Source organism: Lithobates pipiens, unplaced genomic scaffold, assembly GCF_037356315.1.
Source record: "Lithobates pipiens isolate NorthernLeopardFrog02 unplaced genomic scaffold, aLitPip1_a1.2 Scaffold_1, whole genome shotgun sequence".
NCBI classification, from domain to species: domain Eukaryota; kingdom Metazoa; phylum Chordata; class Amphibia; order Anura; family Ranidae; genus Lithobates; species Lithobates pipiens.
In genome coordinates this window covers 23,915,020-23,931,873 of record NW_027507685.1, presented here as the reverse complement: position 1 = coordinate 23,931,873, position 16,854 = coordinate 23,915,020, and the positions used below count along the sequence as shown (strand labels likewise).

At 44.7% G+C, this 16,854-nt stretch overlaps 1 protein-coding gene across 1 annotated transcript in view; it reads right to left on the bottom strand.

The window, feature by feature from the left end:
- Positions 1–16,457, bottom strand: part of TBC1D8B (TBC1 domain family member 8B) — a 91,232-nt gene extending 74,775 nt beyond the window's left edge. Inside the window, exons 1-2 of the mRNA XM_077485193.1 lie at positions 16,274–16,457; positions 4,984–5,094 (exon numbers count right to left, since the gene is read on the bottom strand). Of these exons, the coding sequence (XP_077341319.1) occupies positions 4,984–5,094; positions 16,274–16,454 (292 nt within the window). The 5' untranslated portion in view covers positions 16,455–16,457. The remainder of the gene's footprint in view (positions 1–4,983; positions 5,095–16,273) is intronic.
- Positions 16,458–16,854: the final 397 nt, after the last annotated feature.

The following is a 16,854-nucleotide window of genomic DNA, read 5'->3' as shown; positions in this document are numbered from 1 at the left end:
TCCGGCGGGAAGTCCGCTGGATAGTCGACTACGTGTGTACGCGGCATAAGTCAGTCCCAGAAAGATTTAGGAACACATGAATGGGCACCTAAAGCAGAACTAAATCCACTGCTTTAAAGTGGTTTTACACAGGGCTGTGTATAAGGGGAGTACCACCAGTCCTCCTGTATGGAGCCCAGGCAGCAGGGTGAATCGGATATGGGCAGGGAGGGGCGAATTACTGCAAACGATCGCCTGTATGGCTGTCTCTGCAGCAGTTGAAAGGTGGCATCTTCTCCTCTCCCTCCTGTCGGCCTTCAACTGCTGCAGAGAGCCATACAGGGGATAGGTTACAGTAATTTCCCCCCTGCTGCACTGAATACCCTCTCTGTGCACCTTACATTTACACTTCGCTCCAGGCCCCCCTAACCCCACAATGCTGCTGGCTTCTCTCCTCTCCTTCCAGCTGGCAGTTGCAAGCATACAATAGGATCCTTCAGGGTGGAGAGTGAGGGTTGGCTGTATGGGGCTCCATGGTTTCTAACAGCAGTCTTGGTTATAAACATTAGAAATGAAATAAGAAAAAAGCAAATCCTTCTATGCTGTGTACTTGTCTCTCTACAAAGCTCTGAGTGTCATTTTTCTCTGCTGCCTTGTTCCTCTGTTATGGGCATAAGTCACTTCTTATGTCCATAACATAAGCTTGTCCAGGCACCAAGAGGAAAAAAGTGACAGGACAGGAGAACATCATTCTGTAGAGCAGCCGTCATTAAATGGCGGCCCGCGGTCCAGGTCCGGACCGAGTGGGGCTTCTGCCCGGACCGCTATGCCGCCTGTGTAGTGAATTACAGCAATCACTGGTTTGCTGGGACCGCGGGTTTCCCTAGCAACCAGTGACGCTGTGCGCATGCGCCCGCCCCCTGCTCCTGGCCGCGTCTCTCGGAGCTGTGTCTTACTCACGCTCACAGGCAGTAGGGGGTGTGACGTCACGTGCGCGCCCCCCGCCCCCCATGCTGCCCGCGGTTCCCGATTCCCGGGTCCTGGCTCTCCTTGAGGCAGCTTCAGTTGTGCCCTTCCTCCTGCAGTTGAGGTATGTGGGCACATTAGTGATCATGCACACTGTTGGGCATATTTTAAGGGGCACACTGATAGGTATATTTGTAATTTTCACAATGCTGGGCTTTTTTTGTAAGGGGCACGCTGATGGGTATATTTTTTATATGCACACTGATTTGCATGTTTTGTTAAAGGTGCACCTTAACAAAATATGCCCATCAGTGTGCACTTAAAAAATATACCCATCAGCATGCCCCTTAAAATAAAATGTGTCCATCAGAGTGCCCTTTAGCATAAAATAAGGGTCACGCTGATGGGCACCTTTTATATTAAGGGGTACTCTGATGGACAAATTTAATTTTACGGGGCACGCTGATGGGTATATTTTTAATGTGCACATCGATGGGCATATTTTGTTAAGGGGCACGCTGATGGGCACAACAAAATGTGCCCTACAAAATATGCCCATTGATGGGCACATTAAAAATATATCCACCAGCATGCCCCTTAGAATAAAATGTGTCCATCAGAGTGCCTCCTAACATAATAGGCGCCCATCAGTGTGACCCTTATTTCATGTTAAGGGGCACGCTGATGGGGATATTTTATTTTATATTAAAAGGGGCACTCTGATGGGCAAATTTTAAGTTAAGGGGCACATTTTGTTGTCCATCAGAGTGCCCCTTAATATAAAATGTGCCTATCAGCATGACCCTTATTTTATGTTAAGGGGCACCCTGATGTGCACATTTTATGTTAAGGGGGACTCTGATGGGTACATCTTATGTAAGGGGACACTGACAGGAATGTCAGTGATGTAAATGAACACTGTGATGGGGACACCTGATGTAAAGGGGCACACTCATGGGCACATTTTATTTTAAGAGCAACACTGATGGGTACATTTTATATTAAAGGGGCACTTTGATGGGCAAATTTTAAGTTAAGGGGCACATTTTGTTGTGTCCATCAGAGTGCCCCTTAATATAAAATGTGCCCATCAGCGTGACCCTTATTTTATGTTAAGGGACACCCTGATGGGGACATCTGATGTATGGGGACACTCTGACAGGAAGGTCTGATGTAAAGGGGCACTGTGATGGGGACACCTGATGTAAAGGGGCACTGTGATGGGGACACCCGATGTAAAGGGGCACTGTGATGGGGACACCCGATGTAAAGGGGCACTGTGATGGGGACACCCGATGTAAAGGGGCACTGTGATGGGGACACCCGATGTAAAGGGGCACTGTGATGGGGACACCCGATGTAAAAGGGCACTGTGATGGGGACACCCGGTGTAAAGGGACACTGTGATGGGGACACCCGATGTAAAGGAACACTGTGATGGAGACACCTGATGTAAAGAGCAAATGTAAAGCTATCCTAGTTCCAACTGTCCACATGTTTAATATGGTAACTGAAACTTGACAATAAATATTGTTGAAATGCTAAGGAAATTGTAAATTTCTCATGTTTTTGATAGATATACAGTGACTACAATCTTTCTGAGTCATAGCACAGACTTGAGATTCGGACCTCGGCCCAAAGAAAATTTTGGCGACCGGACCTCCTTGAATTTTAATTCATTACCCCTGCTGTAGAGTGAAGAGGGGGGGGGTTGTCTCTTCCCTCCAGTCAGGCTCAGAGTTCTTCTCTCTGTGCAGTGTGTGAATCCAGATCCCCAATCCCTGCTTTCTGCTGCCGAGAGATCCAGCCAGCTTTATGCTGATCTTTGTGTTGAAGGCTATACAGGACAAACGACTGCAGATTATCAGGTACAACTTATGTAGGAGGATTTGTTTCATCTCTGTGTATCATCGGAAGATGGTCACTTCACTGGGCATATTGTAAGGGTTTACACCCAATTTACCTGTTTACCAAAACAGTTACATTCAAGACATGCCCTGAATAATAACTGTAAGGCTAGGTTCACATCTATGCATCTGCGGATGATGTGCTTTTGAGGCCCATTTTAAGGCATGTTTTTAATGTGTTTTGCACTTTTAGGATGTGTTCATTTTGCAAGGAGGAGGCGTCTATTATCATGCAGGAAACACACCAAAAAAAAAAAAAACGTAAACATGCATTTTTCATGCGTTTTTGATGCCATTCTATTTAAGTCTATGGAGCCAAAAATGCACCATGCTGAAAGTAAAAAAGTCCCTGCACCTTTCCAAAAAACGCACTGGTGGAAACTGCACAGATGTGAACGTGACCCATAAGAACTAACGTTAAATAGGCTGTAGTATATTTCTGCAAATGCACTGCAAAACGCATAGGTGTGAACCAAACCTCACAGTTACTAATGTGCTTATGTCAGCTCTCAACCAAATGGGCAAGCCATCAAATGGCTGGTGTCATAGCTGATATTGATATTGTCACCCCCATCAAATCATTCTCTGCAGCTTTTACCTTTTGTACCACCACCCCCTCCCTTTAGAATGTAAGCTCTAGGAGCAGGGCCCTCTTATACCTTTTGTATTGAACTGTAATTGTGTTGTCCCCCCTATACATTGTAAAGCGCTGCGTAAACTGTTGGCGCTATATAAATCGTGAATAATAATAATAATATTGTGTGGAGCACTGTCGCAACTGCAAATCGAACAGAGACTAAGATAGCAGCTTCCTTATCTGTAAATAGGAGATTTTAATTCTTCTTTAACCACTTGCCGACCAGCGCACGACGATGTACGTCCTATTTTTGAAGAGGGATATCTCGGTAACGGCAGCAGCTGTTGCCACAACCGGAGTATCCATCTCTTCAGGCACCGGTCGGCTGTACGATAATGGTGGTCTCCGCGGTGGATTCGCCACAAGATCACCAATATCCGCGGCGGGAGAGGTGCCACCCCTTTAAAAACACCCCGTCACGACGAGCTCACGCACAGAAGCGAGCGCATATGTGAGTAGCGCCCGCATATGAAAACGGTGGTCAAACCACACATGTGAGGTATCACCGCGATTGGTAGCGAGAGTAATAATTCTAGCCTTAGACATCCTCTGTAGCGCAAAAAATGCAACCTCTAGAATTTTTTAAATGTCGCTTATGGAGATTTTTGAGGCTAAAAGTTTGACGCCATTCCACGAGCAGGCGCAATTTTGAAGCGTGACATGTTGGGTATCAATTTACTCAGCGTACCATTATCTTTCACAATATAAAAAAAAATTGGGCTAATTTTACTGTTGTCTTACTTTTTTTTATTCAAAAAAGTGAATTTTTTCCCAAAAAAAAAGTGCGCTTGTAAGACCGCTGCGCAAATACGGTGTGAAAAAAAGTATTTCAATGACCGCCATTTTATTCTCTAAGGCAGTGATGGCGAACCTTGGCACCCCAGATGTTTTGGAACTACATTTCCCATGATGCTCACCTACACTGCAGAGTGCATGAGCATCATGGGAAATGTAGTTACAAAACATCTGGGGTGCCAAGGTTCTCCATCACTGCTCTAGGGTGTTAGAAAAAAAACAATATAAAATGTTTGGGGGTTCTAAGTAATTTTCTAGCAAAAAAAACTGTTTTAAACATGTAACCACCGAGTCTGAAAAAGAGGCCTGGTCCTTAAGTGGTTAAGGAAGACTTAAACAAAAAAAATAAAATAAAATCAAACTGGTACATTGTTGTAGATCACCACACCAATACCTTCAGTTTACTTTATGGGTGCTGAAGGGTAGTAAAAGAAACCTGCCATAAAAACGAATATATCATCTTTCCTTGCTAATCCTTTTTTAAATGGAAGTCACTGACCTGGAACAAACATGAAGCAAGTGAAGTGAAAACCCCACAACTGCAAATATATTCATGGTCAGTGACTCAAGATATTTGAGAAAAAGACTCAGGGTAATTTAGGGGTCAACAGGACAGCCAGGCAACCAGCCTTTATAGAAGGAAGTCAGCGATTGCAGTCTTCATACATCTTTCCTGACATGATGCGGACATGTACTCACCACAAGCAATCGACCAGTAGACCTGAGAGTCAGGGGTTTGGTGAAGAATCCTGAATGGCGCTACTTTAGCAGTGGAATCTAAAACTGCATCAAGAGTTCCCACAAGAAGACCTAGGTGAAAATAAAAAAGAAAACTATTCATTTTTAGAGCTAGCAAGAACTACATTAAAAGATTAAACTAAAAACTACTTCAAGTATAAACATTATTTCATGAAAGAATGTGTCTAAATGCATATTTAAAAGAAAAGTGCAAGTTTTGAAACAAAAAAAACATATAATCACCTAGGGGGATGTAGCATCAATCCTCTGTGCTGGAGTGCCAGTCTGTGGAAGGGGTGGAAGCAGCTGGCTCAGGCTCTCAGCGTCGCACTGAGGGGCTGAGCCAGCTGCTGGTCAGTAGAGATGGGCTCAGTCCTTCTTATTATTCTAATAGATTATAATAAAGCTTACCTGTAGGTAAAATGAATATCTTCTAAACATTAACCGCCTAGGAGATATTCTAGTGAGCAGAGCTATGGGCTGTAGCCATGACTGCCGTGCATGCTGTCATCGCGGCTCAGCCAATCAGAAGGCCAGAGTCCCCAAACCCAGAAGGAAGACCAGATGAAGATGGAAGATTCTGCAGCGGTGACAGCAGGCCGATGGAAAGCTTTGTTTTAAGGTAAGTCTTTCACAATGTGCTAGTGTGCAGCGCAATAACTCAATTAATGGTATAGCGGTAAAACACTTAAAAAATTTGGAGTCATTTGTGTTATTTGATTAAAAAAAAATTATATATATATATATATATATATATATTATATATATATATATATTATATATATTATATATATATATATATATATATATATATATATATATATATATATATATATATATATATATAATTTTTTTTTTTTTTTTATTCTAAACTTTAACAAAAAGAAAAATGTATTTAAAAAAAATATATTGTTCCCTTTGAACAATGTATTTAAACTTGTGGCGCAATCCACTGGTGCTCACAGGCATAAGATACATTCCTATCATCAGCCCATCACTATTAGGACTTGGCCAATAGGAAAGTGCAGAAGCAGGATAAGGCAGGCAAACTTTAACCCAATACAAATATCTTTTCAGCTCAGCACTGCCTGCAAATCAGGGAAATGTGCCTGATCTTTGTGCATACAGCTTCATTTTTACTTTTTTTTTAATGATTTGCTCTATGAGATGTTCTCTTCTGTTATTAGCAATATAATTACATCATTCTAAAAAAAAAAAAATAAAAAAAAAAAAAAAAAATTAATAAAAAATAAAATAAAAAAATAACCCACTCCCCCAGAAAACCACAAAATAACTTGATGGCTATTTCCAAAGGTCTGTACAGAGCTTGAAAACCAGTTACTGGCATCCCCTACAACAGCAAAGGATTACAGATCCTTATAAAAACTAAATAAACCAAAAGCAGACTGCTTTCCACAGCCAAATGGCAACATTGTATCATAACACTAAGGCCCCTTTCAAACATGCGGACCGTATGTCCGTATTTCATCCATCCGTTTGCGGATGAAATACGGACATACATGCATTCCTATGGCATATCAGGTATCTGCAGATGAACATCCGCAGACACCCGCTATTGTCTGTCTCCGCTATGGTCCGATCCTGCAGACGGAGCAAAATCCTATTTTTCTATCTGTCTTCAGAGCGGATCAGATGAACACGGACAGACAGTCTGCGTTCATCCGATCCCCCATAGAGGAGAGCAGAGATCTGACAGGGCAGTCCCTGCACAGTGTGCCGGGATCGCCTTGTCATCTGCCAGCTCAGTGGGGATAAACGGAGCGATCACCGCTGAACAAGCGGATCATCACGGGGCGGATTATTATGGATCTGTCCCGTGTGAAAGGGGCCTAAAGGTGGAGATCACTTTTTTTTGCTTTTGTTAGAAATAGTCTGTGTCCTGTGATGCTGGGGCTGTATAGTCTGTCCTTTGATGCTGATCTAAATTCACCTGACACTATGGGTGGAAGCTAGTGGAATACAAGGGATGGAGCAGGTGCATACTATAAGGAGAGGGGGTTATGAGAAGTGTGAGGGGTCAAAAAGGGGTCTGGTGCCCCCCATCCTAAAACGTCACCAGCCGCCACGGAGAGAAATACTACAAAGTGCAGCAATTTAAAAAGTTATTTTGCCAATATTTACAGCTAGATCTTTTAATGTAGTTAAGCAATGTCACTGGCATTGTAACGGCAGCAAAGAAATGTGTTCTCTATGTGTTTAATACAAACTAGTCAAATTTGTATTACAAAAAATATGCCATAGCAAAGCTGGCACGCCACCTTTTCATGCCTGCCAAACACCACCAGAGCCCTACTGTTTCTGCATCTCTGTAGACACAACACATGCCAGCCCGTACTCTAAACATGAACCACCCACCCATCGTACAATGGAAATAAAGACACCCCCATGTGTCGGCTGGGATGAGAAAATATAACGAGCATCTCTTGTCATTATTTTGTGATAAAGTAATCATAATCATATGCAATCATGAATATCTTTGTATGTTCACTGTAATTCACGCCGTTTCTGTATTTTTCTCACTTTTGAATGCTACTTTGTGAAGTGTAATACCACCATAATTTACATAACAGATAAAATTAGTAAAAAACGTAACTCAACCTCAACCCACTTCCATTCCAAGCACAGCGGCGCTCAGGAACAGAAGACTTCCTCCCTCCCACCTCCCTGCAGTCTTCTGGGACACTGACAGATCCCAGAAGACTGCATCCACCATTGACGACGTGCAGGGGGCACCCAGCTGTGAAGCCACAAGCTGTCACAGCCGGATGCCCATAGTGAAGATGCCACCTCCGGGGACAGAGGACAGCCAGTGAGACCGACTGGGGTGAGCACACTGCTGGATCCTGGGACAGGTGAATGTGTGCTTTTTTTAAAAGTCAGCAGCTACGGTTCTTGTTGCTGCCGACTTATTTTTTCCATAGGTGACTGGAAGTCCTCTTTAACATCATGTTCCTTAAAGTGACACTGAAAAAAAAAATGATATTTAAGTTTGTGTTCTTAACTCAAACTACCTTCTGCTGCTCTCAGCCTCCTTCAAATCTCCTATGTTGTTACTGTTCTAAGCTGACTTAATGTTAAAGTATTATCAAAGCTTCATTGTTTTTTCTTCTAAATAACAAACATGTTATATTTACCTGCTCTGTTCAATGGTTTTGCACGCAGCCCCAACCCTCTTATTCTTGGGCCCCCCCCCCATCTCAAGCAGTGCCCCCAGAAAAAGCCATTTGCCCTGGGAGCAACGCTGCGTGCTTGCTCCTGAGCCACTGCTCTATGCATCCACCATAGAGCCATGGCTTGGCCTTGCTCTCTGTACTCTCCCCATTGGCTCACTGGCTGAGATTGACAGGGAGCCAATGGACTCCCACTGCTGTCTCAGCTAATGAGGAGGGAGAGTCCCCATACAGTCAAGGCTATCATGAACATCGCTGGATTGGAGAGGGCTCAGGTAAGATTTGAGGGGGGCTGGTACACATAGAACGTTTTTTTACCTTCAGCCTTTGGAAACACTTTAAAAGGGTGGCTACTTTTGTTCTTCATGATCCTACTGTATGTAGAGACGTAGCCACCCTCTCTTCTAAGATGGCCTATGACAGTGATGGCGAACCTTGGCACCCCAGATGTTTTGTAACTACACTTTCCACGATGCTCATGTACTCTGCATTGTAGTTGCGCATCATGGAAAATGTAGTTCCAAAACATCTGGGGTGCCAAAGTTCGCCATCACTGGCCTATGAGATTTGTAGTGTATATAGAGAAGTACACATGACCACAACTAACATGTACTGCTCATTCCAAAAAACTGCAGAAAAAGGAAAGGTTCAGGAGCTTATGGAGGCAGGAAACAGTAAGAAATTAGTTCATGAAAAATAGATTACAGGACTATTAAAAGGGATGTTAAAGGCTTATTTTTTTTTCTTTTACAATACTGTAACAAACATGTTATACTTACCTGCTCTGTGCAGTTGGTTTTGTGCAGAGCAGCCGGATCCTCCTCTTCTCGGGGGCCCCCACCAGCACTTCTAGCCCCTCCCCCTGCAAGAAGCTTGCTATGGCACCAGAGTAGACTCACTCCTGAGCCGCTGCTCTGTCTGTCCATTCGGACACACAGTGCAGCTCAGCCCCGGCTCTCTCCTCATTGGCTAACTGGCTGTGATTGACAGTAGCGGGAGCTTATGGCTTCCGCTGCTCTCTCAGCCAAAGAGGAGGCAGAGACCCTGGAGAGCTGCTGTTCTAGTGCACATCACTGGATGACGATTGAGCTCATGTAAGTATTGGGGGGGGGGGCTGCTAAACGCAGAAGGTTTTTTACCTTCATGCATAGAATGCATGAGAGTAAAACACCTTAAGCCTTTACAACCACTTTTACCGTATGGATTGTTTTTGGAGAATATGGATATTGTTTAGTATCCATTTAACATGCAACCTTAAAGTGGTTGTAAAGGCAGAATGTTTTTTATCCTACTGCATTCTATGTATCAAGATAAAAAGCTTTCTATATGCAGCAGACCCCCTAGCACCCCTTAATACTTACTCCAGCGCTGGATAGAGCCCCATCTCTATCCAACGATGTTCACAAGTGCCTCGGCCGTCTGGGACTCTCCCTCCTGATTGACTGAGACACAGCAATGGCACCATTGGCTCCCGCTGCTGTCAATCAAATTAAGTTAGCCAATCAGGAGAGGGGGGCGGGGCCAAACAGGGGCTCCGTGTCTGAATGGACATACGGAGCTGCAGCTCGGCTCGGGTGCCCCCTATAGCAAGCTGCTCTCTCTGGGGGGGGGGGGGGGGCACTCAACAAGAGGGAGGGGCCAGGAGCACCGAAGAGGGACCCGAGAAGAGGATCCAGGCTGCTCTGTGCAAAACCACTGTACAGAGCAAGTAAGTACAGCATCTATTTTCTCCTCTCTGCAGGCCCTGTTCACAAAACCTGTAGAGGGGAAAAATAGCTCCCAATACGCGACTTTCAAAGTACGATTGTCACGTGATTTTGCGTATCGCATAGGGCCAGCCCATTTATACAACACTTCATACGATTTTTAAAGGTGCGGTTTTCTATGTGATCCGGTCACGTGACAACTGATATAATGGCATCCAAACATGCACTTTGCAGCGATTGACACGCAATTTCGAATTGTGGGCAGAATTGTGGCAATTTCACCCACAATTTCAAATCGCCACATGTGAATGGGGCCTCATTGTCTTTTTTTATAGCGCAAGTGATGCAGTTAAAATTTAAACAAAAATCCACATAGCATAATAATTCTACAACATTAATTTATTTAAAAAAAAAAAAAGGTTATAAAATATGCACTCACATATATTGGTGCTACAATCTGCACCAGATTCAACCAATATGTAAACACACAGCACTGCAACAGATCAGAGATGTATGTGGAAGCCTGCGTCTCTCATCCCACGGTCCCACTGATGATTATAGCCGACATACCACGCTCTCCTCACCACTCAAAGCTTGTCTTAGCTATGAGCACTTTCCAGAGACAAGAAGACTGAGGCAAGGGCAATGCAGAAGACAACACATTTCCCCTCCCTCTGCATTCCACTTGCCGCTGCTTGTCTCCGGGAAGCGCTCAGAGCAGACCTGTCATTATGAAAGGGCTGCCACCTTCCTGTCTGTTAATGGATGGGCTGCCGCAGCAGGGAAGGGGTGCAGTTTGGACCTCATAAATAGGGCTAGAAAGTGCCTAGCAACTTGGGACAAAGTAATACATGTGCTTTGTGCCATAGGGGACTGAACTGTAAAAAATTAGGATAGATATGAAAGGTCTGTGTTGCAGCTAGGGCTGCAACTAACGATCATTTTCATACTCGATTAGTTGGCCGATTATTGTTTTGATTAATCGGTTAATAACCTTAAAAAAAAAAAAAAAAAAAAAAAAAGAGTGGGTCAAATTGACATTCATTTTCAACCACAGTGACGGGAAAATTTAGAAATAATAGAAAACTTCTTAGTCAAAGGACTTTTCAGACAGTGTATATAGTTTTCGTTCAGATATTACATTAATTTTAAAACAAGTGAAAATTTCAAACAAAATTCTTTCATTCAGCGAATGTACAAAGATTTTTTGTCTGAATATTCCCATCTGAAAACTGATGTATGGCCAGCATAAGGCTCGGTGCACACCTATGCAGTTTGCTTTTGATCTGTTTCTGCAATGCCTTTTGCTGTGCGTTTTGATTTCTGCGCACGTGATTTTACTGCAATTTGCATTTTTTTTTTTGGGCAGATTAAAAAATACAAATTGCTGCAAAAACGCATTACATGCTTTTCTGCAGCTTCTCCATTGAAGTATATTGAACCAATAAAGCACCATTTTGCTTTAAAAGTCCCTGACCCTTTCAGATGTGAACGTGTCCCATAGGAAACCATGTAAATGAACTGTAGTGCATTTCTGCAAAAAGCACCAAAAAACACATAGATGTGAACCAGGTCTAAGATGTTTAGTAACATAATGGGGTTAAAAAAACTAAAATTAGCCCCTTATAGTAGAAAAAGCAGATAATCACTACTATAAAGGGGTTCTTTTTTTTTTACTGTAGAACAGTGAAAGTAATATTTACAGTAGCAATTATTTGCTCTTTTTGTACTATAAAGGGCTCATTTTTTTTTAACCCATTAAGTTACTGGCCGATTAATTGATTATGAAAATAGTAATCGATTAATTTCATAATCGATTCGTTGTCGATTAATCGATTAGTTGTTTCAGCCCTAGTTGCAGCCATACCAGACATCTTTAGCTTTGCTAACAACAGAACGGTCAGCTTTAGTAACCATCATATTATGCTGCAATTATTGACCACAAAACACCAACAATCTACAGCCGCATGTATGTGACTTCAACTACAGCTTGCCACAGCGCACAGCATACTTGCAATACTGCCAGTCTAACCTCCTGGGCCCTGTTCACACGCAATTTAAAGCTTCACCAGAAGCGTCTCACAGCAGGATTTCCATTCTATTTAATGGTGCGCTCTCACACGTGACTGTAGTGTCGTTCAAAAGACTGTCACTTGAAACATCTATGTCAATAGATGTCAATGGAAGTGCCCAAAAATGTGTTTTTTGTGTGATTTCTTGCCTAGTATGTACAGTTGTTTTCCATTGGCTAAAAATAAAAAAAAATGCTCAAGCCCGAATCCTGTAAAAATGCCTGTATAAACTCTCGAAAATCTTAAAAATGACCAAAACAAACACTCCATTCAAGTGTGACTGAGACCTTAGTTAATCCTCTTCAAGCGATGACAGGTCTATTCTTTCTGTCACCACCACTGCCATCTGTGCAGCTTCTTATTCTGCATCTGATGTCTTCCTTTTTCACTTATACATGCGGGTCCCTACAGTGTCCTTATACTCAGCTTTATTTTCAGTATCTTACAGCTGCTGGGAGAGGCCTGGGAATGTGCACTGCAGGCTATGCACCAAAAAAAAAAAAAAATTGCTATGATAAAGTAGGATATATATATATATATATATATATATATATATATATATATATATATATATATATATATATATAAGCTTCTTCTACTAAAAAAATAAAAATAAAATAAAAAGCAACACTACACACTAGCAATTGTGTTTACTTCAGTCCAGCTGTAACACACAGCCATGAAAGCTGTTAACACTCAGCGACAGTCTATTAAGTATTTACAAGCCCTTCCGGCAACAGACTCTGTCATACCTGTTTTTCTAACCCTTTTCACACCTGTGCTATGAAAACTCCATTTTACACACGAAGAGCCATCCACATTGAAACACTCTTCAGGTGGTGAGGAGTCACTAAAGTGCATCTTGACCACCTGTATTAATCCTTTAAACCCCACAGCATAGTTATTGCAACAGTTGCATATGTACACTCTCCTCCGCTGCCTTTGCTACTCACCTGCCCAAGAAGGAAATGAACCAGCAGATGACAGAGGGATCATTGCATCAGCGAATCAGCAATCCCTCTGCCATCTGCTGGTTCATTTCCTTCCAGGGCACACGTGTCAAAGGAGGTGGGTCCTCCGAAACATTGTGCCTGCCCACATCCCGATCTCGGTTACAATCTCGAGAAGAAGGCTCGTCAGACACCACCAGTGTCTCTGTTTTGGTAGGTCTGGCTCCGTGTCTGCTCACAATGGGGTAGTAAGGATGAGCTCCGGCGTGTTCTCACAGCCCATGTACAGAGCCCGCCAGGAAGTCAGCGCTGCGCTAATCACAGGAAGTGAGACATTGTCCTGATGCGCGGCTGCAGAGATCGGGAAATGTCTCACTGCCTGTGATTATCGCCGTACCGACTTCCTGGCGGGCGCTACACGTGGGGTGTGTGACCACGCCAGAGCTCATCCTTATGGGGTTGATTTACTAAAACTGGAGAGTGCAAAATGTGGTGCAGATCTACATAGAAACCAATCAGCTTCCAGTTTTGTTTTTGTTTTTTTGTCAAAGCTTAAAGCAGAGCTCCAGCCTCCCTCACCAAAAAATGAAAGTGGAGTTGCACAAAAAAAAAAAAAAAAAATCATGAATATTCCTTAAAAAAAAAAAATATATATATATAAAAAATTTGGAAAACATTTTTTTTTTTTTTACTCACCTCTAAATGCCTGTTGCTAGGGGGTCCCTCGTAGTCTGCCTCCTTCAGTGTCTGGGCTGGTGACATCACTTCCCCTCAGTGCAGGAAGGGCTCAGCTCTGCCCCCCTCCCTCTTGTCAATCATCTGGGACACGTGACAGGTCCCAGATGATTGAGCGGCCACTCATGGCGCGCGGCGCCGCTCGCGCATGTGCAGTGGCTTCACAGCCGGGCGCCTTCAGTTACAATGCCGGTGCCGCCGAATGGAGGGGGTACGAGTGGGGCTTCGTTCCCCCGCATCGCTGGACCTTGGGACAGGTAAGTGTCCGATTATTAAAAGTCAGCAGCTGCAGTATTTGTAGCTGCTGGCTTTTAATTAAAAAAAAATTTTTAAATGGGCACACTACTTTAAGTCAACAAAAAATACTGTAGTGGCTGACTTTTAATATTAGGACACTTACCTGTCCAGGGATCCAGTGATGTCGGCCCCCCCAGCTGATATTTCAATCGGCTCTTGGGTGCTGCCACTGCCATTCCTTGTAAAGGAAACCGGCTGTGAAGCCCCTACTGCACATGCGTGAAGCTCACTGCGCTTTATGAATAGCCCCGCAGCAGGGGAAGGAGGAGGGGGCCAAAGTGGGGATGGGAATCTGTCAAAAACAGGTACCCCCCCCCCCCCAAAGGTGCCAAACGTAGCGGGGGGGGAGCAAACAAGTGGAGCTTCGCCTTTTGGGTGGAACTCCGCTTTAACTGAACAAGCTGAAGCTAGAAGCTGATTGGCTACCATGCACATCTGCACCAGATTTTACACTCTCCAGTGTTAATAAATCTACCCCCTCCTAGTGTATGGAATTACTCTTCTACTCTGGAAGATGCTGGTTCTTTGCCTTGATGTAAGTGAGGAGATGTTTACAAATAAACTTTGTTCTGTTTTACTAATTCAGGGCTCTGATCACTCGCTTTTCCTTTACAAGCTGATTTGGATCCTTCCCAGATCTGCTTTACAGAAGCTGTAAATTACAATGTAACCTTCTCCTCCCTTGTTGTTACCCCAACACTTTATATTCCTGATATGCGTCTGCTGTGCCATGTATGAGAAAGCATCCTGTTCTCTTTGCATCGCTTCCTTTATATTATATCCCCGGTGTTCTGCCAGCCCCTTTGCTTTCCTAGTAAAAACTGGCCACACTAAGCAGGAGAGCACACCATGGTCAGTTCATTAGCAATGCTGGGAACTCAGTGTGCTCTCCTCCAACGATCAACTTGTCCTGACACACCCCCCCCCCCCCAACAGCCATTTACTGGGAGGCTCAGTGTGCTGCTGCTCCCCCCCCCCCCCCCAGCTCTTATGAAGCTGAGAACAGAGTGAATGTGATCATTTATATATATGTAAAAAAGGGGGGGTATTTAAAACGGGGGTCCGCCGGGACTCCGCGTTTTTTTTATTTTTTTTTTTTTTTTAAAGCCAGCAGCTACAAATACTGCAGCTGCTGACTTTTAAAATAGTGACACTTACCTGTCCAGCGCGTCTGCGATGTCGGCACCCGAAGCCGATCTCTAGATCGACACTCGAGTGCTGCCGCCGCCATCTTGGGTATGGGAATCAGGAAATGGAGCCTTTCGGCTTCATTTCCCGGTTCCCTACTGCGCATGCGCGAGTCGCGCTGAGCAATAAGGACGGTCCCCGCTGCCTCTGGGATCTGTGTGTTTCCCAGCAGGCAGCGGGGGACTTTCGGAAAGGGGCGGGCACTTGCGGAAAGGGGCGTAATCTACGCCCCTTTCCGCAGAGAGCTATCCCGGAAGTGGGTGCAGATACCTGTACTGTACAGGTATCTGCACCCCCCTCCCCCCTGAAAGGTGCCAATTGTGGCGCCGGAAGGGGGGGGAGGGTTCCGATGAGCGGAAGGTCCACTTTAGGGTGGACCTCCACTTTAATAATGATTTTTTGAATCTATACAAAAAATGTTTTGCCTTTGATTTCTATTCTAAACTGACTGGTTGTTTCACAAGGTGATCGTTTACAATCACTTTAACGCCCCCCAGGTATGGTAAGTGTGGTTTGATTTGGCCACAAACCGACATTTTCTGAGTGATTAATAGTCACTTTGTTCTGCTGATCCCCTCCCAGCAGTTTACTGACACTTCATTGGCACCGGCATTGTGTTCTCTGTGTGCAGCCTCAAAACTGACAGTTATAGGCTGATCAAATATTTCCTTTAAAGTGCGGATCGCCTGCTGTAGGTTTACCACCACTTCATTGCATTGTGCCCCCTCTATACAGCATCGGTATTGCTGATCACAGAACACGTTCCATTGGTTACATATCTGCATCTCAGCCTTGTCATAAAGTTGTGTGTGATGGGGGAGTGGAGCCCCCGATCCTCACACTGCTGGGGGGTCGGTGCAGGATGGGGGATGGGGAGGGTGCAATGTCAGTCCCCATCCTCCCCCCCCCCCCACAGGTAGAGTCATACACACCGTGTAATACACACTCATACATGAATACAATGAGGACTATGTGACGGGCACAATCACACGACGGCCAGTCCGGTGTCTGCTGGAAAGCAACTTCCAATGGGCGGTAATGACAGATGTGCTCCGCTCAGTCACCACGTCAGCAGCCGGTCGCCCAGCCCGCCAGATGTGGAGATGGAGTACCTGTGAGCCCCCCTCCGTCCTCCCCGTAGCCCCGTCTCCTCTGCAGCACGAAGTACGGGTTGGAGGTCTCGGTCACCCACAGCTTCCAGGCGTTCTTCAGCAGAACCTCCTCCGGTCTCAGCCACATCTTGCCTGTACTGTACTTCCAACACGCGACGTCACGGTCATGTGACCCGGGCATCGGCGTGCCACGTGACCGTCCGCCGAGAACTGTCAGCGAGCCGAGGAAGTGCATGGATCCGTGTGGGAGCTGGGGGGCGGGGCCGTGCGGGAGGGGGCGGGGCAGGGAACACCACCAGAGACGTGCATAGCTTCAGACTGTCCCTGATTTACAACGTCCCTGATTTACAATGTCCCTGATTTACAATGTCCCTCTGTCCCTGATTTACAATGTCCCTCTGTCCACGATTTACACTGTCCCTCTGTCCCGGATTTACAATGTCCCTCTGTCCACGATTTACACTGTCCCTCTGTCCCTGATTTACAATGTCCCTCTGTCCCTGATTTACACTGTCCCTCTGTCCCTGATTTACAATGTCCCTCTGTCCCTGATTTACAATGTCCCTCTGTCCAGGATTTAC